We start from the raw sequence: 25,768 nt of genomic DNA on the forward strand, positions 1-25,768 counted from the left end.
GCTTTCTTTAGAATACTATACTCTTCCCTCCACCTCATTCCACATTATATCCTGAAGCTGGACTTACCTACCTTAAAGTAAATAAGCACACATGCAAACAAAGCTACTTTAGCCATTACATGCCACAGCTAAAAATCCTCCAGGGCTTGCAACCATATGCCAGCTAGGGGCTGCTTTAAATGACAGCAACTACCATTTCTCTGGGCTTCAGTTTCATCTTCTGTAACACAGATGAGGGGACAGGGGTTGTTGAGGAAGGGTGCATGAACACTCTCTAGTTCTTCAATCACAGGCTTCTATCGCTGACCACGGGGTAAGAAAAGAAAGGATGCCAGTGCCTACATTTGAGTGGATATCAGGCTTCAAATAAATTCCAACTAGAAGTAATCAGTCATCAAAACAAGTATAAAATATGAAGCCAAAGGGAAAGACAAAACAGACAGAGGAATGGATCCAAGTGCAAGTCAAACAGTACGTTAGCCTGTCCAAGAAGCACAACTTTAGCTTTTAAGACCACAAAGCCAGCCTATTATCTAGCAGAAAGCAGAACAACCAATCAGCCCTTGTGGGCCAAGATCAATGTGACACAGAAGGCTCAGAGCAGAGGGGGGGCCACTGTCACCAGACCATTCCCACACCAAGAGCTCTCATGACTCTAGCCCTATATTTGAGCTTGAGAGTCTCTGATTTTCTTTATTCTTACAACAATGACGGAATCATAAGCTTTAGATCTTACGTGAACACAAGTACCTGAAGTGAAAAATAACTGTGATGGATACAGTCATAACTAATGTATCCAAACAGGTGTTTTTTAGACTGGAAAGATTCAAGAACTCCAAGCCAAAAAAGCAGAAGAGACTGAATGAGGGAAAAAACAGATTCATTGTTTCCCCCAAGTGCTAGAAACCAGAGCTCTCTTTAAATATATGAGTGTCTATAACATATCCTTATCATGCAAAGAGAATAGAACACACGCCCATATATCCAACACCCAGCCCAAGAGACAGAACACTACCAAAAGCTTTGAAGCCCCAGAGTTCCCCACATGTGATGGCAACCCTTTCCCTCCTGCCCACCACCGGGTGCAAACACTATCCTGAATTGGCACTGAGTCATTTTCTTATTGTTTTGTTTTTTACCATAGCTCTACCTTATACACCACTATCAGCACACAGTCACTAAGAGTCCTAACTTCACAGTAATAGCATTGCCTGCTCCCTTCTCCATCCATGTCATCTATCAGGAAACGCAACGTTCCTCCCTAGAGGGGAATGAATGAGGATACAGATCTGAGAGAGTTACTCTAAAGTAAAGTAGTTCTCAAAGTGTGGTCAGGGGTTCCCTGAGGCCTTTCCAGGAAACTTTTAGGGGTGTACAAGTTCCTTCTTTTCCAACCACATTATCTGTGAGGCTGGGACTTCTTCATGCACTTCGACCAAAACAATACATTGCATCAGAGTAAATGAAAAGCAGACCTGAAGACCAGCTGTCTTCTATTAAGTCGGACATTAAACAGAATCACAAAGGGCTTCCCTGGTGGTGCAGTGGTTGAGAGTCTGCCTGCTAATGCAGGGGACACAGGTTCGAGCCCTGGTCTGGAAAGATCCCACATGCCGCGGAGCAACTGGGCCCGTGAGCCACAATTACTGAGCCTGTGCGTCTGGAGCTTGTGCTCCGCAACAAGAGAGGTCGCGATAGAGAGAGGCCCGTGCACCGTGATGAAGAGTAGCCCCCGCTTGCTGCAAGTAGAGGAAGCCCTCGCACAGAAATGAAGACCCAACACAGCCAAAAAATATAAATAAATAAATAAATAAATAAATAAATAAAAGAATCACAAACATGTAAAACAACTGTATCTCATCTCACTCGTTGAATGACTTGAAAAATTTACATTTCATAAAACTGTTATTAATGTTAACAGGTAATACGATTATTGTTATGTAAAATGAATTAATAAGTAAATATTTTTAAAACAGAAAAAAATAATAGAAGTGGATCGACGTTGCAACAAAACCCCACAGGAATGGCTACAGGGAGTACTTTGTTTTGGCATAAAGTATGCAACTAATAATAAAAAAAAAAAATGTCCCAAACTGACACTGCCACAGTAAGCACTTTGGGATGGTAGAGAGCTTTCAAATGGTGTCCTGTGTTGTCGCTAAGGCATTAGTTATTTTCTAATCCACAGGCTGGAGATGCACACACAAGCACCACCAACAGTAACCCGAGTTGCGTTCTGTAAGCCTTTTATAAGGAATCACATTTTTTTTTTTTTTAACGAAGGGTTACTCACCATAAATACCCAACTGCATTGAGGGCCCAAGTTAAACTTGATTCATTCCATGTGTAGCTCCAAAACCGTTAAGATTTTTTTCACCATAGTCAGTGACCAGGGTCCCAAACATGAGATCAGTAACTGGAAAGGGATTTGGGGTTTTCTCCGCTAGGCAATGGGAAACCACCAAAGAATTTGCCTACTAACTACCTATCAGGAACGCCTCCGTTCAACTGTCCTTGGGTTGGTAGTATGAGCAAAAGTCAGAGGATCTGGCTCCAGTTCTGAGTCTGTGGGCCTTAAGCAGGTCACTGACTCTCCTGGGTCTCGGCCCCCTTCTCTGTAAAATGAAAGAGCTGGATGAGATGATTTCTTTAAAAGTCGTTCCTGCTTGAACGCTCTCTGAAAATCCAAGCCACAGAAACCTGCAGTGGTGTTCAGTGTGCCTCCACAGTATCTAGTCCAGGGCTTGGAGGAGTGTCAGGGCTCGACACGGGCCACTGAGCTGTAAACAGTCCACAAGGACCATAGCTACGGGGCAACTTCAACAAGGAAGAGGGCAACAGGAAGAGGAGGTAGGGAGAGACCACAAGGACAGTTAGGATGTTTTCATCTTGATTTCAGCTGCTAGGGTAATAACTCATGAACACATGCCAGTTCTAGAAGGCAGAGAACCCATTCTTTAGGCTTAAATGGGGGACGACATCTGCGTGATCAAAGGAACATGGCCATGGTGAGAAAGGATGACCCAAAGCCAGCAGCAGTATTCCTGGGGCTCAAATAAACTTTTCTACTTTTCTAGAGACCACAGAAATGCCTTCATCTACAGCAGGAGGTAAGTGTGATATCAGTGTGCCAAACTGTCAGAGATAAGAATATAAGATGTCCATGAACTGCCCTGAAATAGTACCAGGAGCACCACTCTGGAAATAGTGGCTTATTGCTTTAAATCTATAAAATAGCTAACATTCATAAGGTACCATTTATCCCCCAGGCACTATTCTAAGTGCTTTACATGCATTAACGTTTACATCCTCACAACCCTGTAAGACAGATATTATCATCCTCATTTTACAGAGGTGGAAATTAAGTCATGGAGATAACAAAGAAATGTGGCCAAGGTCTCAGAGGAAGTAAGTAACAAAACCTGGATCTTTAACCTGCTTTATCACTATGGAATTATATCAGCGACTCCCATCAGCATTCGTTCCGTATAAAGGGATTTTAGTCTCTGTCCCGTTTGCTTGATATGTGTCACATTTTCACTGAAGTAGAAGGTTACAGTAGAAGGGACAGCCTGATGAAATACGTGCTGAGCTGGGGAGTGGAACTGTCGACGAGGAGCCCTGGGGAGGAGACGGCCAAGCTCTGAGCCTCCCCTCACATGTGTGTGTCATGTACACACACAGGCAAGGTCTATCCAGTCCCCTCGCACCACAGCAACATGTAGGTTTACCTGTGACCTGACTTAGTAAAAGGTTGCTGGAGAGCAAAGCCAGGGCTTGAAAGAACAGAATGACCCACTCATTAATTTGGCAGAAAACAGCAAAGGCTGCAGAGAAAAGGAGGGCCCCCAGAAGTGAAGCGGCTTTGATTTTTTTTACGGGTTTCCAGTGGTAAAGTCCTTCCGAGACTTCTGACTTCCACTGAGAGAAACTAAGTCAGGCTCTGCCAGCAGATGCCTGATAGAGCCTGATTTTAAAGCAGAACAGCCACTGTCATTGACTTCAAGGACTCATCATTCAGAATCTCCACAAATACTTTTTTACATGTGTTAACAATCACATTTGGATGGCCCTGAGGTCAGAAAAAAATTGAATTCAAGTCCTGGTACCACTTACTTACCAGCTATGTGACTTTGGGCAAGTTATTTAACCTTCTTGAGCCTGTTTTCTCATTTGGAAAATGGCATAATAATAACACCTGCTCATAAGTGTATCGACCAAATGAGATGATGCACATAAAGTGCTTAGACACACTGCCTGCTGTGTAGTGAGTGTTCGGTATTATTACTCATTATTACCGATAAAATACTTTGATCTATAAACCTGGAAATAACCCAGTTGAAAGGAATGTTAAAATGGGATCTCTCCCCGCAAACAACACATTTCTAACTCAAAGACCCAATCACTAACTCAAGGCCTCCCTTGCTTGTCCTCCATCTAGCTCAGCGTGTACTCAACTGCTAATTACAAGTTAGGTGTTAATTATCTCCTAAAAGTTTCTTCAAATCACAGAGCATTAAATGCCTGTGCCCCTCTAAAGGGGCTGGATCCTTGAGCTCCTTTTCACATCTTGGGTTCCAAGCTCTTCCCTTTCTGTCTCCTCTTTGAGTTGTTTCTAATTTATTAGTTCAGGACATCTCCCACTGGATGAATGGACTCTGTTTCTTAACAGCTGCTACATTCTTGTCTTCTGTAAATTACTGAGCAAAAGACAAAACAGTTGTTAAACATAATTAAATTAATTTCAGGGAAAAGGGAGCTTGATTTCCAAAACAAGACACCAAAATACAAACCAAAAAGAAGATGGTGCAGTTAAAGCTTCTATATAACAAGACACCAAAAACAAAAGTAAAGAAACATGGCAGACTGAGAGAAAATTATTTGCACATAAAAAAAGGACGAATGCCGGGCTTCCCTGGTGGCGCAGTGGTTAAGAATCCGCCTGCCAAAAACACAAAAAGAATCCGCCTGCCAATGCAGGGGACACGGGTTCGAGCCCTGGTCCGGGAAGACCCCACATGCCACGGAACAACTAAGCCCGTGCACCACAACTACTGAGCTTGCACTCTAGAGCCCACGAGCCACAACTACTGAGCCCGCGCGCCTAGAGCCCGTGCTCTGCAACAAGAGAAGCCACTGCAAGGAGAAGCCCACGCACCATAATGAAGAGTAGCCCCCGCTCACCACAACTAAAGAAAGCCCACGCGCAGCAACGAAGACCCAATGCAGCCAAAACTAAATAAATAAAATAAATTTATTAAAAAAAAAAAAAAAAAAGGACGAATGTCAACAGGACAGAGAGAAACAGCCCAACTTGGGGGTAGAGGAGCGAAAAGGCAAGGAGGTGAATAAGTCATTAACAGAGAAATAAAACAAATGGCCAATAGCCACATGAAAAGATGTCCAACCTCACTACAATCATGGTAGTTGAATATCATAACCACCTAGAGGTGGTTGTATCTTGAGAAGCCATTGGCCATCTTTACTTAAGAATTACTTAAGAAAAGTAATTTATGTCCCCATATTTTATTTTATTTTATTTATTTATTTATTTATTTTTTATGTTATGTATTTAGTTTTGGCTGCGTTGGGTCTTCGTTGCCGCACGTGGGCTTTCTCTAGTTGTGGTGAGCAGGGGCTACTCTTCGTTGCGGTGCACGGGCTTCTCATTGCACTGGCTTCTCTTGTTGAGGAGCACGGGCTCTAGGTGCGCGGCCTTCAGTAGTTGTGGCGCACAGGCTTAGTTGCTCCGCAGCATGTGGGATCTTCCTGGACCAGGGATCGAACCTGTGTCCTCTGCATTGGCAGGCAGATTCTTAACCACTGCGCCACCAGGGAAGTCCCATGTCCCCATATTTTAAAAGGCCTATTTTTTACACACTGTTTGAAGCTGGACAGAAAAGAGGCACTGTGACAACCACCTGGCATTTCACACCCAGACCCTCACTGGCTCATTCTGATCTTCTTCTAAGACGAGCAGTGTTACTGCTGAATAACCCCGAAGTTCTATCCATTTTCAGATGGTTTCCTTTTTTCCAAGCAAATACTACCCCTTCTAAAAAGCTCATAAAAGTCTTGGCACATTCATAGGTGTTGTGCTGCACCGAGCCAACATTCAAAAATCATAACTAAACTATTTAGCTGAAACATACACTGCAATATTCTGTTCCAGAACAACACATAAAATGATTTAAAATTTTAAAGTAATTAGTGTTACCTTTCAGCAACATACATTTGAGGCAGGTCTGCATGAAGTTGGCGGTGCCATTTTTAATTTAATATTTAAATATCAGTATCTTAAATGATAGGCTTGGAAAAAAACCTCTCTAATTAATACAAAAAATAAAGCAGCATGGAAGAGTGTCACAAGCATTGGCTGCAAGTCAGTCGGGAATAAAAATTCCAGCTCTGCCACCTTTGAGCTGAGTGACTTTGGGGCAGGTGACTTCTAAGTCTTTTCCTTTCACTGAAAAGTACAGATGTCTATATCATAGGTTTGTGACAGTTTTTCCACAGAGACAATAGGAAGCATCTGGTATACTCTTGCTCACTTTAAGCAATTCCACAGTAAACAAGATTTAAAATGTTTTTCCCTATCTATTCATTGTCAATTCTGCTAGCCATTTAAGGATGTTTATTTAAGAAACACATATAGATTTCATATATAAACTTTAAAAAGTGTAAATATTTACTGTCCTGATGAATTCTGTAGCCTCACTTCCACAGGACAAAGACAACTATGAATAACCACTTCACATGCTATTATTTCTAGAACTTTCACCTGGCAGCTCTCTGGAAGATAGTAAGTAATGAAAGTGGAAATACTGAAAGCAGCCCACCAACTTCCACACAGAAGAGCTTCAGGGATCATTGCTATTCATACAATTTCAATAATTAGGAAAAATACGCCCAGGGGAAGGGCCCTGAGTACAGCATCAAAGAGAACCACCTGTACCATTTACTGAGGCTGCCTCACCCAGTCACTCTGCAATATTTTCTGATGGGCAGGAGTAAATTATATCATGCTCTGTCAACTCCAACTGGTACAGCCTGAGCAACCCAGGGCTGAGAAAAATTGAGCTGAGACAAGAAACAGGTGAAGTGAAAATTAAAACCTTCAGCCCGCTGCATTTGTGTTCACTTCTCAGCCCTCCACAGCTCCCTACTGTCAGGTGCTCAGCCATTAAATAAAGATAACTGAGAATTCCTGGGGAAAATTGAGCAGATTGTTAAATTCTTTGTTCCGTAACCTCCTTCTAGGATGTTCTGCCACAGTAATTTTTACTGATTAAGTCCTTCTACATTAGGCAGAAACCTGGGCCTGTTAACTGCTGACTTATTTTTGAAGCGTTTATTGAGGAACTCCTTTGGGCCAGGCACTATTCTATACTGTATTTAAGATACAAAAATGAATAAGGCATGAAAACCATTATGGTACAACAAAATATCTGCTTATTACAGGAGCCCAAGATAAATGGGACTTCAGAAAACAAGTCCTCCCAACTCTGCCTGGGCGAGAGGAAAGCTAAAAGGCCTGGAGAGTCTCGCAGGATGAGTAGGTGTAGAGGGTGTAAGAAGCCAGGAGAAGGGCATTTCTGTGATGTGCGAAGACTGAGTTTGCATGGAGATGTGCTCAGGACCCAGCAATAGCTTCATAGGGATTATGGGAGGAAAGGCATCCAGTCATGAAGAGCATGCCACCCTGGGGAGGCGAGCCTGCATCCCAAAGAGAACAGAGTATGGGAGGGCAGCTTTGCAGAAATAATTTAAGAGATGCAGCCTCTCCTGTACCTTTTTCCTTTGGAAAACGTTTTATACCAATAAAAGGGTCCCGTAGTTCTACAGCTCATATACAAGTATTATGAAATGCTTTAAGAACTGGAGTAAAGCACGGATTTTAAACCAACAGTCAAAAAGGGCTGAAATGTCAGAAGTGAATCTCTAACTAGCCCTCTGGTTCAAAGGAGGACAGAAAAATCCCATTTCCAAGTTGCTCTTTGTGGTGGCTCTTCCGTTGTATTTATTCAGTTGCGGTGCACTCTGATCTTTATGAACCATGAAGTTGGTAGAGTTTGGCTTTCTCCTATTGATTGGATCTTGGGTGGATTTCTTTTTTTTTAAATTTCTTAAGATGCCTAAAGTCAAAAGATTTTCAGACCTCTATTTGGTCAGAGGTCTGAAATATTATTGAGATCACAACATCTCTCAAATAAAATTTTCAGAGTTAAGCTTAAATGCCTCTTATTTTATACTTATTTTCCGAATCTACAAAATGCTAAAATGCCGCTTGTTTAACAAAAGTCGGATTGACAAAGCCAATACTCAGTGGATTCGATTTAGGAAACTAGCGGAAGAAAAGGTCTAAAGTTTACAACATTGCTTTCTGTGGGCCCACTCACCACCGCCCCCCCCCACCACTACCACTGCCAAATCAGAATTAGGATTCAATTACAATAACAGGGCAATGTTTCCAAAAGTCTCAGATCCTCAATACAAGTTGTAACATTAATATAACTGTATATCAAACTATCTTGCTGGGGGCTTCCCTGGTGGCGCAGTGGTTAAGAATCCTCCTGCCAATGCAGGGGACACGGGTTCGAGCCCTGGTCCAGAAAGATCCCACATGCCATGGAACAACTAAGCCCGTTCGCCACAACTACTGAGCCTGCGCTCTGGAGCCCGCGTGCCTAGAGCCCATGCTCCGCAATAAGAGAAGTCACCGCAACGAAGAGTAGCCCCCGCTCGCCGCAAGTAGAGAAAGCCCGTGCGCAGCAATGAAGACCCAACGCACCCAAAAATAAATTAATTTAAAAAAAAAAAAAAAACTATCTTGCTGTTGACCAAGACTTCCATTCCAACTGGCTTCTGTTGGCCTGAATAAGTAAAAACAAATCCAGCATCTGACTTTAGCTGGGTAGTCTTTTCTTCAAGGCAAGGGAGGCTTTTCAAGCCAAAGGTAACACGTGGAAGGAAGACTGTTCCACGTGTGCACATGGAGCTTTCAATTCCACATTTCTTAGTAAAAGTAACCCAGCAGAACAGTGTTTGAGCAGGATAAACTGAGAAGGGCTGAGTGGTCAGTGACCGTGTAAAATGCTAAGGATGTTTTTAGAGGACTAGGAAGATACCCCAGTACAGCTGACCCTTGAACAACACAGGGGTTAATCCTCGTATAATGTGTAGTCAGCCCTGCATGCCAGTGGTTCCTCTGCATCCTTGGATTCAACCAACCACAGACGTAGTACTGCAGTATTTGCTATTGAAAAATATCCACTTCTAAGTGGACCCGTGCAGTTCAAACCTCTGTTGTTCAAGGGTCAACTGTACTTATTACCCTTTTGCTCAAGCTACTATCTTGAGCCATGTGAAACTAGCATTTCCGTAGTTCAGAAACAGCTGAAATCAACTAGTTCATGTGGTTGAACCCACCACTAGGAAATTCTGCAGAATTAAAGGTAATTAATTGCCACATTTTTCTGTCGATGATCTAACTGGTTTTTTGCTTCTTATACCCATTATGGAAGAGTAGATTTTTGGAAAGAAGGGTATCAAGACTCACAAAAAACAACCACAGAAACTTTACCAATAAAAACGTTCTAACAATTGGAAAGACAACCTCCTCGAAAGTTGTTTTCTAAATGTTCTGTTCACCAAACATCTGCTTTTGTTTGTTTGTTTGTTTTCCAAGACTCTCTAATTGTCACAAATAGTTCCTGGAAGATACATTTTCCTACAGGCAGGGAGAGGAAAAGAGGGAGAAGGCTGGGTTCCTGCTGGGCAGGGAAGGGTGAATGGGGAATTTCAGTCTCAGCTGAACTCAGGCCTCAGGTCCCCATCTCAAAGGCAGGCCCTGATGAGATGACCTCTAAATTCCCTCCCAGCTCCAGCACTCACAGTTTACTGGAATTTGGTAACAGCCCTTATTCTACCTATATCCACTTGCATTTTACATCATCCTACTGCCAAACTCATAAATAATTTCACAGCCTGTAAGAAACAGCCATTAACTGTCATTGGATCTCAACCAAAAAGGAAGGAAAAAAAAAAAAAAACCCAACCCCATTCACTATATATAGCACATGTTTTTGCAGAGGGATATTTACATTGGATACCACACACTCATGAATCCCTCCCGCTCTCTCTGCTGTGGGTCCTAGTCACGCCACACAACTCCGGTTCTATTTCTCCCAGTGTGATCAAACCTGTTTGGAGATATCCTGTGAAGGAAACAACTTACAAGTTTTACCGGAGTTCAAGGCATTGCTTCTGTTTTAAAAAACCAGCGTATTTTCCACACAAAGCGCTGTAATTGCTCAAATGTTAAAGCATTCTAAAAGGCATACCAAAACAAAATAAAATTTAAAAACTTTAATGAGTTCTTTATTCAAATACAAGAAAAATAAGTGAATCATTTCCAGGGGATATCAGACTGCATACTGGCAGACTCAGCCCATGAGCATGTGTGTATGTGGCCCACACAGTATTTTTAAAATATTTGATTTCGTTGCCAACATTTTCAGACGGGGAAATTTCACCTCAAACTCTAAATGTCCGTCCTCTCTTGAAAAACTATGGCACCACTAACACCCTTATTTCAACAGCCAGAATCAAGAGGTGGCACGTGCTTGCCCGTTTATAGCAGTTTAACTAGAAGAATCTGAGAGTTGTCCCTTTTGGTACTTTTTTCCCCTCCAATAAACGAGCCAAATAATGAAGCTCACCCTGGTCAAAGACAGTCTGACATATTTCTCTCCCTTACTATCTTACCATGCCATAAATAATTCACTCCAGAACCAAACTGAGGCCTATCAAAGATCGCTAGATTGCTAGTAAACCATGGCTCATTAGCTATTTTAAAGAGAACACATATGGTAAACTTCTATTTCTTACTAGTGTTATGGTTACATCAAGTTTAACATTTTTCTAAAAGTAATTAAGTGTAAGAATGCTTAATTGAGATCTAGATTATATGAATGTATTTTCTTTTTCAAGATGTGTTATTGCTAGATTTAAATTTCATCTAATATAAAAGCTTTTCAAAATCTATAAACTTAATACATTAAAAAAGAAAAAAACCTGCTACTCACACTAATCTTGTGCCCTCTTTACTGAAAATAGTTGCTATAGTCTCCTAATCAGGTCACAGTCATTTTTAAAGCCTTCATAGTTTCTTGTCTCTATCCTGCATGAAAAGGACAGAGCAACTGACTTGACAAAACATTTCCCTAAATCTTCTTGCCCTACCATGGATTCAACTATCTCTTGTCAAGTGGAGATAAGAAGGCTCATTTCACGGGAGTATTATTTGTAAAAATGGCGTAAATCTTGACTCCTGGTAACATTTATACGTAGGGTGTTAACCAACTATTCACTATCTCCACAAACCATGGGATAAAAACAAACTGCAATGTAGATGATGAGATTAGACAAAGCTCTTCCCTCCCTCCCAGGAATGTGGTTAACAAAAGACCAAGGGAACACAAAGGGCAGGCTTTTAGAGACTTGACCCTGGAAAAGGAACAGCATCCTGTTGCAACCATAGGCTTGCAGTTGTTCAGAATGTTGCTAAAAATTTTAATAGCTCTTCTTCTAAAGCATATTATCTTTCTCCATCAATAGGACAGCTGAGCCAAGGTCTGGGAGCATTTCTGATGATACAAGATCCTTTACCATCACAAATTCATTCCCCTTAAATCCTGAGATCCTAAGTATAGCGTTCCAAATTTAGAATATACATATTCTGCACACTATCATAAGGGAAGAAAATCATTATTAGCCTCTAAATTGAACTACAAAAGCACAGCAACAATTCTTGTTTTACGTAGTAGAGGAAAACTGCACTTTTAAATATCATTGATGCAAGCACTATTTCCTTCAATGTGTCCACATGACCAAAATGTGCTTGCTACAAGGGTTTCTTTTATAAACAGAAATGTAAAAAACAGGCATTTCCTATAATACTCTCCACCAGTAACAGACATCACTTCTCAGCCCCAAATATAAAATTTCATAAATGACTTCTTTATACTGTTAATTACAAAAAACATTTCCCTCCAACAAGAGTACCTGCAAAACTGCAAGTAGACTTAGAAATAATGTATCTGCTCTAAAAGAGATCATAAGAATCTGCCATTGTTAGGACCTCCCTGGTGGCACAGTGGTTAAGAATCCGCCTGCTAATGCAGGGGACATGGGTTCGAGCCCTGGTCCAGGAAGATCCCACATGCTGCAGAGCAACTAACCCCATGCGCCACAACTACTGAGCCTGCACTCTAGAGCCCGTGAGCCACAACTACTGAAGCCCGTGCACAGCAATGAAGACCCAACGCAGCCAAAAATTAATTAATTAACTAATTTTAAAAAAGGAATCTGCCATTTTAAAAAGTAGGTAGGAGTGACTTAGCGCTGCAAGCTTTAACTCAGCAAATCAGTCGATCTGGCAAGTGTGGTGTGACAGAAAGCTCTGGACTCAACGTGAGCTCCAATCAAGCTACCACCCTCTGAAACCAAGTGTTGGGAGAAGACTGTGCTGAAGAGAAATATCTTCAGCTTGCTTTCCACCTTTTTACAGATCCTATGACTCTATAGCACTGTTGGCATTCAATTAAGCTCGATGATAAATATCGCATATGAATAATGTTTGAATGTTTAAATTATCCATGAACTCAAAGTTCACTATAAGCACAGGTAAGTGAAGCCTGGTACAGTGACTGTTCCATCTCTGGGCTCAAGCTTGGCTTCTTATGATGATGATGGTGATGAAATATTTCAAGCAAACAAAACATAGCACATCTGTATACTCATTACTTACCTTTGTCAAACCATAACTTTTCCCATCTCCATACTTCAAGTCTTTTTTTTTTTAATCACCAATACATTTGAAGATCCCCGAGTACCTCTCTCTAATACCATTCCTCTCCTTCCCCCAGATCACCATCTTAGCTTTTAAAACAAAATGAGATCAGACTGTCCTGGAATTTACTTCAAAATAATTTGGGGGGTTGACGGGTAGGGAAGAGAAGAGATTAGAGAAAAGGGAAAACAGATGACATAAGATTGGCCTGGGTGATGAGAGAATGTTATAATGAACATCTCCATCCCTACTCTGTGTATGTTTGATATTTTTCTCAATAAAAAAATTTTCTAAAAAATGAGAAAGATATCAGATTGTAAATACCTCTAGACTACACTCCTAAAGCTTCACTATTCAGTATGATAGCCACTAGCCACATGCAGCTATTTAAACTTAAATGCAAATTAATTAAAGATAAAAAATTTAATTCTATGGTTGCACCAGCCACATTTCAAGTGTTCAACGGCTACATACGGCTAGCGGCTACCATACTGATCAATGCAGTGGTAGAACATTTCCATCGTCACAGAAAGTTCTACCTGACAGCACTGTTCTGCAGCCTTGGGTGTTATCTCCATTGGGTAAGAAGAGGTATAACCAACAGTCAGAAGACCTGGCCTTAAGATCATCAAGTATGAGTCCTGATCCATCAAATAGGGGCTGACGGTCTTGGGTCAAGAATAATATCTAATTGGGGCTTCCCTGGTGGCGCAGTGGTTAAGAATCCGCCTGCCAATGCAGGGGACATGGGTTCGAGCCCTGGTCCGGGAAGATCCCACATGCCGCACAGCAACTAAGCCTGTGTGCCGCAACTACTGAGCCTGCACTCTAGAGACCGCAAGCCACAACTACTGAAGCCTGTGCTCTAGAGCCCACGAGCCACAGCTACTGAAGCCCAGGTGCCACAACTACTGAAGCCTGCGCGCCTAGAGCCCGTGCTCCGCAAGAGAAGCCACCGCAATGAGAAGCCCTCGTACCACAACGAAGAGTAACCCCTGCTCACTGCAACTAGGGAAAGCCCGTGCGCAGCAGCGAAGACCCAACACAGACAAAAATAAATAAATAAAATCTATATATATATATATATATAAAAGAATAATATCTAATCAAACTTCCTTACAACGTTATTTCAAAAATCAACTTTTACCCACTGAAGTCTTATCACAGGAAAAATGTGTGGAATTGCACAACTTCAATTAGGACACGACTGCTGTGTGTGCAATAAGTTTAGTGGCAAACCCAATGTGCAAATTAGCAACAACATTTCAAATGTGTATTTAAAGACCAAAAAAACCCTGAAAAATGGTTCCAGTTTTAGTTTGAGAAATGGAGAAATCACACATTTCAGCTTCCAATTTGTTAAGTTTCTCCTCCTACTACCTTTACTTTGGAATAGAAAAACAACTTTCTACTTGTTCTTTTTTAACACAGTTTTCTCATGGTTGGGATTAAAAATTAAATCAAATTGCTGATGGAAGATTATCCAAGGACGGTTGGAAGGAATGAATGCAAAAGTCCAGACTGACTACTAAGACTATGGTCCAAGCTTTCATCTGCATCTAATGAAGTAATTTCTTCTTCCCAGACAGAGTACATCTTTGAGTAACCCATATCTCTCATGTGCTCATGTATCTCAAAGAGAAAATTAAATGATCATTAAAATAACCTCACCTTTCCAAACTGAGATTATTTTGCTCCCCAAATCGTATTTCCCTTTATTCTGGACTAACCTAAAAGAAACTGATGGAACAGGTAAATTTTCTAATGTCCTTTCACCTCTTTCAAATCAGATTTAAAAAACAAAAACAAAAAACCAACATTGATAACCATTTACATCAGGTGTAAAAGAAGGTAAATCATGTCAAGTGAGTTAACTCTTCCAGAAACATTCGCATCTAACCCAGGAAAAACCAGTAATTCTCAACTTTTTTCCCCATCTACCATACGTGTTAGAATATGGGAATGGGGAAGTTGGGAGGAATGGTGGTTATGTACTAGTCCCTTTATCCAAAGCTATTAGGAGCAGGATTGGATAATTTATCTTAAAAATCATTTAAAGACTAGGATTTTAAAAACAATCGTTATAGCCTAAACATTTTATTTTACCTTAAAACATATAAACATACATTCATTCACCAATTTTTTTGACAAAAGGCCAAGGGTTTTTTTCATCATAATGAGTTAGAGAAATTCCATTTAGAGGTGTCTTTCTGGCACAAACCCATAAGCATCATCTATGATTTCCAGTTTGTTTCTCAAGTGGAGTCAGAATTTTGAAACATTTTCAATGTAATCTGAATTCAGACTCCGTTAGATTCTTACAACTTTTTTCTCCAACTTAACCATATTAAATTCACAGCAGTTTTACTTTAGCAAAACTCTCACCTTTACTAAATCTTTCTATTTTTGCACTTATATTTCATAGATTTACATCATATTAAATTATGCACATATGATGATTACTATAACTGGCATAAGCGGGTTTGGAAACAAACAATTGACCCAGTAAGCATGGGTACTGGCTTACCGATCCAGTAGGCATGGTAGGTACAGAAATGCCCACGTGCCCTAGAATAGAGTACTAGTCTACTAGTCAAAGCATTTGGCATGCCGTGGCAGTCACTATGTTTTGAAGAGAGAACGGGGCATACAAACTAATCTGGCAGAAATTTTGAAAACATCCCCTCCAGACTCTGATACAATTTGTCAATTCCCTTTGTTATGCCTTTTTTCTCCTTACCTTAAACCAAAAGAATAAATTTCTAATGGTAGCCTAGAAGGAAATAAAGTTGAGGTTATCTTTCTAGCACTCCTCAAATTACATTATAAAATGAGAAGAGAAGGGAAATAAAACGGGCCCTACTTTTCTGAATTCAGAACCGAGTTCCTGACATTTACTATCAAAGGGAAAAGGGAGGGCTAAATAGTAGTTAGAAGAGCCTGACAAGACGCTGCCACCCACCCCCCCCAAAATCATGGAAGCTGAGCATTACCTGAGTCTCAGACTTTTTCCTCAACTGAACTGCAGGCTTCTTGAGAGCAGGAGCTAGACCTTATACCCGTGTCCCCTGCATTAGCAGGCGGATTCTTAACCACTGCGCCACCAGGGAAATCCCTCTGAGTCTAGTTTTTACAGCAGTTTGAAGTCTGTCCTCCAGTAAATAGTAAAAATCTGATAAAAGATCAGTTTGTTCTGAACCTATTTTTTTGATGTCCAGAGTAATCTGATATGTTACAAAAGCAACATGCAGGGTCCCTCATCTGCATAAGGCAAAAGAAGAGCCCCAAACCAGGAAACAAGGTGTTTTCACGTGGGTTTCCCCAAAATGCAGGGGCCTGAGACAAGGGTTTGCATGCATGCAGCTAATGTGAAAGTGATCCAGAGGAACAGGAGTGGGGACTGGGAAAAGTTTAACAGCAAAAGAGGAAAGCTATCCTAAAGGATGGACCAATCACCCCTGAGGGCTGGGGCCCATGTGGACCCTCTGACTGTGCCTCAGAATTGTCCAACTTAGTGACAAAAGAGAGAAATATTTATCCACCAGCTTCTATCCCCCAGCAGTCAGAGGTGAGCCACGTAATGGTAACTCCCTTGGACATCCGATATGTACATAGGTCAGAAGAGCGAAGCAGAACACTACAGCCGAGAAGCCTGGGGCAGAAAGCTGTAGAGATGAGGTCTACACCTGCCAGAGGTTAGCACAGCACAGCTGGAATAAAAGGGTGGACTGAGAGGAGGGGAGCCGGTACACGCGGATCCAAGGACCAGTTTCCACTCCTTCGGTCAAACGTCTCTTGGGCTGTGGGGTCTGTGCACAGAGCCAGCCCCTCCCTTAAGCCTGTCAGTTAGGGCTAAGAGTGCATGAATGTGGTCAAGGCTTTTTTAAACATTCACAACTAGATTTGATCATTCCTCTTTATTTAAAAAAAGTAACTTGGGGCAGGAGGTGCACCAGAACACTATGTAGGTGGCCCATAAGTGTGGTAGGCATTAATGCTGCTGGAATTCAAAGACAGAAAAGTCACCAAAACCTGGGTTGGTGAATGGAGGCTTCAAGGAGCGGGTATGTTGGATCTGTGCCCCAAAAGTGTGCCCTGACAAGAAAAAGGGAAGAGTGCACATTTCAGGTGTGTGAGCAAGGGAAGGGGCAAATGCTTGCCTCCTACTGGGTAGAGTGGGGGGTGGGGGTGGGTGGCAGTTCTGCTTTGAGCCCAGCCTTAGGTATAAAGCAGTTATTATTTCAGAATTCGTTTGCCTTTTACTGAGGACGAATGTTTCATGCATCATTGTAAGCACCTGGTGTAATAACTCATTTAATCCTGTAAACCTTTGAAGAAGGTACTGTAATTGTTTTACAGATGAGGAATGTGAGGTACACAAGGTGAGTAACTTGTCTAAGGTCACAAAGGTGGTCAAATGGCAGAGGTGATACACTAGGAGGCCAGCAGTCTGGCTCTAGAGCCCACATTCTCAACCAAAACGCTACATACAGTCCTCTATCGCTATCTGCAGGGACCGCATCAGCAGTTGGCTGAATTCAGATATGGAGGGCCAACAATACTAGGCCATTTTATACAAGGGACTTGAGCATCTGCAGATATTGGTATCCGCGGAGATCCTGGAACCAGTCCCTGCAGATACTGAGGGATGACTGTACTAGTACCTCTCAGCAGAGAGAAAACAAAGCACAGAAAAGAAGGGTGTCACAGATGCATCTGCACTTAGGAACAGACGGGGCTGGGAAAAGACTGATTTGGAAGCATCCTAAGGGAAATAATTCTATCAAGCAGTTGGAAGCCCTAATAGCCTCAAAACCATTTCCCAGAGAGTACAGTCCCAGAGTTGGGGCCACCAGAGACTAGCACAGAAGGTCTCTGAGAAGGTCACCACTCATCCCTTATTTGGTGACGGTGCTATTGGAAGCTCATTGTGAAAGAATAGGAATAATCATACTGTCTGCCTTCAGTTCATTCTGGCTGCTTAAACACACACAGACACTCTTTCTCCCTCTCTCATCATCCTACCATGTCCAGCTAGAATCAGAGTAGGACAAATAGACTGAGAAAAATCATTACAGACAGGGAGACAATTTTACAAAATAATAAAGACCCTTGGGGGCTTCCCTGGTGGCGCAGTGGTTGAGAATCTGCCTGCCAATGCAGGGGACACGGGTTCGAGCCCTGGTCTGGGAGGATCCCACATGCCGCGGACCAGCTGGGCCCGTGAGCCACACTTACTGAGCCTGCGCGTCTGGAGCCTGTGCTCCGCAACAAGAGAGGCCGCGACCGTGAGAGGCCCGCGCACCGCGATGAAGAGTGGCCTCCGCTCGCCGCTACTAGAGAAAGTCCTCGCACAGAAACGAAGACCCAACACAGCCAAAAATAAATAAATAAATAAAAATTGAAAAAAAAAAAGACCCTTGGCTCTCTAGCAGATGCCCTGACTAGGAAGCTATGGTGAACCCTTACTATTCAACACAATCACTGGCTCTCCCCAGGGGAGGGTTCACTGCCCCATCCCATCCAGCTTGGCCAAGTGACTGGCAGAGCCATTCTCTGCAGGATTACCCATCTCCATCCTGTTGAATTTAGGAGTAACCATTTATTTTGGTCAATGATGTTCATGTGGAAGTGACCCACCCAAGAGCTTGAAAAGTCAGTTCACGGTTCAGCATGCCTCTTCTTCCTCTGCCACCAGATTGGCAATGTCCAGAGAGAGGACAGAACGTTCCCTCAGCCTGGGTCCTAGGGTCAATTCAGCATGGAGCGGATCTCAGAGGATGGAACAGACAAGGACCCTGTGTGAGAAATAAACCTTTGCTGTGTAAGCCACCAGATCCTGGAACCAATTTGTTACCTCAACATAATTTAGTCTAACTGGCCAGTACAAATGGTAGGTCTGTATGCACACTGGTCTAAGAACCGTTGGTTCCAAAGCCAAGCTCTCCCACTAACTGGCTGTACCAGATTAGATAAGTGACAACTCCTTTGTGCCTCAGTTTTCTTGCCTGTATTACTTCTCAGAAATTTTGTGAGGATAAAGAGAGATAATTGTCCTGACAGTAACTTAAATAGAAAAAACTTAAAAATCAAGATGCTGCACAGGTTTCCTATACCTCACAAAGAAGCTGTGAGTCAAGCCTTTTCCTTCCAACAGCAGGTCTGAGTAAATTTAATGGGCACCCTTAATGAGATTCATGAAGTTTATATTGGCATGAAAACGGTACACAAAGGGAGATGAATGAAAAAGGATTAAGTCTTAACAGAACCCCGGCTTTTAAAAGACTCTCCTCCTGTTTTCATAGGATCCAGTGGGTTTTTAGTTTTCTTTATAGACAACACCGACTGGCACTTGCAGTCCAAGGTGGGAGGAGTCCTAGCATTCTACCCCAGCCTCACCCTTCAGGACTCGATTGCTTTGTTGTGTAAGGAAGTTAAGACTTTAGTTCTACATCTTGAGGAAGAGCTCAATACAGAAAACTAGGCAGAGGAAGGCCTGGTGATGTTGTCACTCCTCTCTGTGCCCTTCCTCAGTCTTTACTTCCTCTGTTCTTTAAGGGCTTGATTCAGCCATGAAAGAAATCAACTCCCTGAGCCTCCCCTGAAACCTGAAGAATTAGTGCTCTGAAGATTTTCAGTGTCTTCCATCAACCAAGTCTAAGAATCTGGGATATCCTACGTTGTGGGTCGGGTGGATAGCGTATAAAATATTTAAAGAGCTATGTAGTAAGTACCCACGTCTTGAAGAATGCACTGCAAAAGTGATGTGGTCTCTTCCCACCACCTTCTCAGCCTCACGTCCATCCCCTCTACCCCATCCTGAATGCTGATGTCCCTGCTACACTGGATTCCCTTAAGAGGCTCTGCCTCACCTCAGAGCTTTGCACTTTGCTGTTCCCTTGGCCGGGAACACTTTTCCCTAGCCACCACCCCACCTCACTTTCCTTGCTGAGACCTAGTGCTTGCTTATCCTTCCGAGAAATTTGATGAGCATCGAGGACGGCATCTCAAGGACTTACGTCATAACCTCAGCACCTACACAAAGAAAGTGCACAAGATGTATCTGATAAAGCAGATGGATTAGGAAGCCAAGAATGACTACTGATGCATTAGGGTGTTGAGAGTTGTTTTGTTTTTCCATTTCTAACCTACCTATATTATTGTAATTCTACAAGAAAAAATAATTAGAAAGTAAGAAAATCATAAATTCTTCCCAAAGGAATGTTACTTAATTATCAAAAACAGACACAATTCCCACAAGGACTCAGAGGCAAAAAATATACAAATCAATTTTCACTGCAAAGTAAAGGATCTGTTACAGTGGAGGAATACTGGACTGAATGTCAATATTATGACATAGTATGAGTGTGTTTCATGTTTGGTAATTGCAATCATTGTTGCTTTTATTGTGGTCATCCATTTACAATGCTTGGTGTCAGTTTATTTATCTCTTGTAAAAATAAAATACAGTGTGTGTGTGTGAAAAAATAAACAAACAACAGACACATTTTATGTTAGGTATATTTTCACAACAATTTTAAAAATTAAAAAAAAAAACAAAAGCAGGAACCAAGCTCCCCCTTGTTGGACACCAAAGATGTTCTTTTGGAGCGAGAAGCCATTCCTACCTCTCCACCCCAGACTGGCCCCTCAGTCAACACATCACACCCCATCCCACACGGTCCTAGTTCAGCAGGTGGACTGAACACATCCACACAACTCAACTTCCTGCATCCTTTGACTTGAGCGATGTGCTCACCCTCACTGGCACAGATCCTGAAAAGGTGTTTCTAATGCCTTGGCTCTGGTCACATCAGGCAACAGACTCCTGATTTCTACCTCAGGCCAGGCGTGAGACAATGCATACTGGATTTTTAGATCACCAGCATTCTTTTTAGAAATCTGTCTGTTTCACCTTAGCCCAAGTCTTGATTCTATGTTCAACAGCAGCCGCATTGATGGGCTGCCAGAAGGCCTGAGTGGATAGGAGAGGTATTGTTTAGTTGAAAGGGGGTTTTCTGTCAATCTGGATTAAAACAAACTAAAAAAACAAAACAAAGGGGGTATCCATTATATTGTAAAGTAGTTCTCTTTGGGAAAAACGATTGAAGCTTTAGATCTACTGGGTCTTTGTTTCAATGATCGTTCAGCTTGGCTGACCCCAGTTGAGACAGTTTAGCTAAGGCTATGAAAGACAGTTCCCAATAAATGATAAAATCCAAGAGCAGACCCTACCCTCCCCCCCAACCAAGTTTAAGGCCCTATAAAGACAAACACAGGCACAGAAAACCCTGATTGTAGTTTGCTCCACAGGGAGCCTAAATCAGAACATCATCATCAGCTGTGGCATCATCAGTGGTAATCAACACTGGGTCTTTTGGTAATCAATCAAAGCAGGCCATCCGAATCATTCATTCCCTTGTCTGGACACAGACATAGCGTGGCCCCTGTGAAAGCATTAAGCATCTGTTTCCTCGATTATATGAATGTCCAAATAGTCAGACGGAGTACTCCCAGGCACACAGTTTGGTTTCTTAGTAGCAGTTTATATGGTATAGGTTATGCTTGCTGTAAACCTCAAAAAATGGATAAGAATAATCTAAGAACTGTTACATCAGGACGATGGGATATGAGTAGTTTTCATCTTTTAATCAATTCCTTGGGTCAGTTTTTCATCGTGATGTAGACACATCATTTTTAAAGAAGATATTTCAAAAGACAGAAAAATAATCTACAGCTTTCAGAAGATTTAATCGTTCTCCAGGTCCAAAAGCCACAGCCCTCCATGTAGGGGCCACATCCTCAAGTCATAGAAATGGCAATTTCACAACAAGGGAAAATAACATTTCGTTGTCAGTCCTCACCCTCCTGCTGAAGACAGACCATATCTTTAGCAACTGCCTATAATGATCCTCGAACAGGTAAGATCCTTTACCTACATCATAGCTGTTGACTCAGCAATAGGCACATAATTTCCTTTCTCCAGAAATGGCTTACATACGCTATTGAAGTTTGTTTCTGTAATACACACGGACACTAAATCTCTCAGAAAATAAAAGCTCCAGGTAAGAAGGAATTTCTCTGTTGTCCACTACTGTATCCCTGGCACCTAGAACAGTACCTAGCACACAGGAAGTGCTCGATTAATAGTGTTAAATAAGCTAATGAATGAACTTCCATTCCTTCTGGCGCAGTGGATAAAAGAATAATTAAACTTGTTTCTTGAACGATATCATAGGGGAATCTCCACCACTGGAAAGACTTAAACACTTCTGTTAGGGATAATGTAGAAAATATTTCTTTCTGCATTGGGGAGGAGGCTGAACCAAATGACCTCTAAAGTCCCTTTAAACCCCCAGACCTTATAACGTGATGAACACCACTCCTTAAAAGAGAGGATCAGCTACTTAAAGCCTGTTCCCAGGTAGAGTAAATTACCATGCTCTGATTAAAACAAAGATAATAGCGGCCCTGGGACTTGGATGCCAAAATACTAACTCATCCGAAATGTGCACACATCCCTAGGGGAGAAATGCTCTTGCTGATCATCAGTCACACTCTGGAAACAGCAGATGTGCTTCAGGGGCTTCTGGGAGCCAAGTCCAAAAACCACTCCCGGGAAAATGGAGAAGCTAGGGGTCGAGATTAAAATGGAAATAAACAGTATCACACCAGGCTGAAGCTTCTGTTTCCCAGCCAACAACAAATCCACTTAAGAAACGTCTGAATTTAGCCTTGAAGTTAAAATGGTTATAACTGAAGATAACCACTTCATAAGATAGAAAATACTGCATTTGATATATAAGGATTTTTGCCCAGTAAAATGTCATAAGTACCTGAGGTATCACACTCAGATGTTCAAGTTCAAGAATGTCTGTCTAAAGTTGAGGGCAAGTTATTCTGGTTGAACTTTTCTTCAATCTGAATGAGAGAGGCAGTTTGTAGGAGAAGGAGATATGTTCACATTTTCCTAAACAAAAAAAAATCTAATTCTAAAGGAGTAACTAGGGAAACTCCATTCACAATCAACCTTGGAGTGATTCTTTTCTATCAACACACCTTTCCTTTCTTTTGTTCAAATCGTAGAATAGATACTGGAAAAGGATGGGCAGCGAATTCTACCATGAAGGATTCTGTGTAGAGACCTTGGGGCTGGGTTTGGAGAATCTTCTGCATTCACTGGGGTTGTTTTGAAGACCTAACTGCAAACACTACACTTAAAACAGGAACCGAATGAACAGAGTGAAACAGTTCAACAATTCCTTGGAAAATGTATGAAAAGACTTTTTAACTTTGTAGTCAACTCCTGATCACCCCTACCACAACTCGGTCCAAAAAAAAAATAGTCTTCTGTTTCCAAACTGTAAGTAACTTAATCTTAATTCTAATGACAACAGGGAATGTGCAGAGAAAGCAGTTAACTCCTCTGTACACACACACTTTGTAAAATCGCCTCTATTTTTTGAATGAGAGAGGTCTTACACAAGAATTCTGTGGAATTAAGCGCACATCTGGTTGGCAGACCTGGTGTTGGACATGACTGTGGCCACACAACTAAATCTTAAATCCACATACTGTTCCTATTTAACTGACATATATGAACTAATTTATAGAAAATGTGCAGCAAATTATTTCTTCTACCTCCCCCATGCCTCAAGAATGCACCAGCAATAGGTGTTACTGAAAGACACCCTGCCCACACACACACAGAACATTTGCATCTAGCCACTGTCCAATTACCTAAAGCAGATATTATTTATCTGAATCTGTGCTGTGTAAATATGTGTGTGTGTGTGTGTGTGTGTGTGTGTTGGGGAAGGGGGGTGGGGTGGGGGGTGGGAGTGGTAATTTAACCAGATAAATTTGACCTCTCTGGACCTCAATATTCTCACCAGAAAAATAAAGGGATCAGTCCAGAGACTATGCAAATTCCCGCAGTAACAACAATCTATGACCACTAATTATCAAGAGGAGACATGAATTCTTAAGTGTTTGTCATTAAATATTAGAGTTTAAACTACCTAAACGACCCACAGTTACACTTCAGAATGACCACTGCACATTTTCTGATGGTGGAGAATGTCTTTGAAAACATCGCGGCAGCTGAACCACCAAACCGGGTTAGAGCACGCTGAAGGACTCCGCTAATTATGGGGGAGGGGTGCAAAAAGCGACTGTATCTGGAGGAAGAGTTGGGAGAAGGGCCGGGGGTTTGAGAGCACAGTCTTGCAATTTGCATTTCTGGGCTTGCAGAGCTTCCAGTATCTCCGCGAGACTTTGGTCTGTACCTGCAAGATCTCTCAAGCCACCACCTGCAGCTACACAGTTGTGGGAAGGGGAAGAAGAGGAAGAGAAAAGGAAGCGGTAGAGCGGGAAGAAACTCGCTCAAGGAGCCCACAAAGCCCGTGGGGCGACAGTGACTTTGAACAGCGACAAAGAAAAGGGGAAAGAGAAAGAAAGAGGACTCCGCCTTTCCCCACCGGCTCTGCTCCTTTCAGTAAAAAGGGAAGGCCGCCACCGCCCCTTGCCTCCGCCTTTCACCCGGGATGCAGAGCCCCGGCTGAAACCGCACCCTTGAAGTCCGGCTGCCCTCGGGCCGGGTCCAGAGTCGCTGAATGAGCTTTGCACCGCCGGAGGCGCGGCCCCTGCCCCGCCGGCAAACTCGGGGACTAAGCATCCCCCTCCCTCCCGCCCCGTCTCCCTCGCCCCGTCCCGGGGGCACCCGATTCTCCACGCACCCGCCATCCCTTCCTCTTCCTCGAGCGCCCGCCTCCCCGGCCCGCCGCCCCCGGCCTTCCAACCGCAGAGCATTTTAAGACTTCCACCCACCCCGACAAGGGGGCCCTTTGAAAACTTCGTGTATCTAAGGCTTTTGTCCACATCCTGGGCAGGGCCCGATCACCAGCGTGGGTGCCTGAGGGTGTCCGGGATCTCACAGTGCACTGGGGAAGCCACCACGGAAATTCCACCCCTTTTATATTTTTTTTTAACACATGAAAGGATGCTCAACATCACTTATCATTAGAGAAGTGCAAATCAAAACTACAGTGAGGTATCACCTCACACCAGTCAGAATGGCCAGCATCAAAAAGTCCACAAACAATAAATGCTGGAGAGGGAGTGGAGAAAAGGGAACCCTCTTGCACTGTTGGTGGGAATGTAAATTGATACAGCCACTATGGAGAACAGTATGGAGGTTCCTTAAAAAACTAAAAATAGAACTACCATACGACCCAGCAATCCCACCCCTTTATTTTTGACCCGCTTCTACAACCGCGTGACACAACGCTTGGGTTAACAATTCCCACGCCCTGGTCGCCCCTCTGCGCGGGGGAACCGGGAGGAAACCGCCCCCCCACCACACCCGGCGCCTTTCTCGACTGTCACGAGGGGAAAGGTGTGCGCGGGGAGAAGGAGGTAGCCGAGAAACACCGTGGCCAAAAGGATCCTCTTAAAGAAAAAATAGGCGAGGGGTCCTTTTTCTCCCACATCCCGGGAATCGGGGCGCGACGAGGCGATACACTGTTGCATCACGTAGTAGCCGAGCCGCGGGGATCCTCGCCCTCCCCTCAGCCCCAGACACGCGCCCAAATTCATGCACACACCCACAGCTACCGCCGCAGCCGTCCCGAGCCCCCAGCTCCCGGCCCCCAGTATTCCCCGCCGGCCCCCGCCCGCAAGCGGGAACCCCCCCAGCGCCGGAGGAGAAGCGGCCGAGGGAAGCGAGGCCCCAGCACTCACAGATGGTCTCCCCACGGCCACGGCCATCGCGGCTGCTGCTCCAGCTGCGCCCGGGTGCCCTCCGCCAACACTAGCTGCTGCTTGGGCTCCGGCTCCGGCTCGCCTCCCCCGCGCCTCCCTTGCGGCTGCGCTCTGCTAGCGCCCAGCTCCCGCGCGCAACCAGCGGCATCTGCT

At 43.1% G+C, this 25,768-nt stretch overlaps 1 protein-coding gene across 5 annotated transcripts in view; it reads right to left on the reverse strand.

Moving 5' to 3' along the window:
• Nucleotides 1–25,768, reverse strand: part of SEPTIN11 (septin 11) — a 91,811-nt gene extending 66,043 nt beyond the window's left edge. For all 5 annotated transcript variants that reach the window (XM_059922812.1, XM_059922811.1, XM_059922808.1 and 2 more), the window contains exon 1: nt 25,595–25,768. In XM_059922812.1, coding sequence (XP_059778795.1) covers nt 25,595–25,621 — 27 coding nt within the window. In that variant the 5' untranslated portion in view covers nt 25,622–25,768. The remainder of the gene's footprint in view (nt 1–25,594) is intronic.

Source organism: Balaenoptera ricei, chromosome 5 (genome assembly GCF_028023285.1).
Source record: "Balaenoptera ricei isolate mBalRic1 chromosome 5, mBalRic1.hap2, whole genome shotgun sequence".
Taxonomy (NCBI): Eukaryota; Metazoa; Chordata; class Mammalia; order Artiodactyla; family Balaenopteridae; genus Balaenoptera; species Balaenoptera ricei.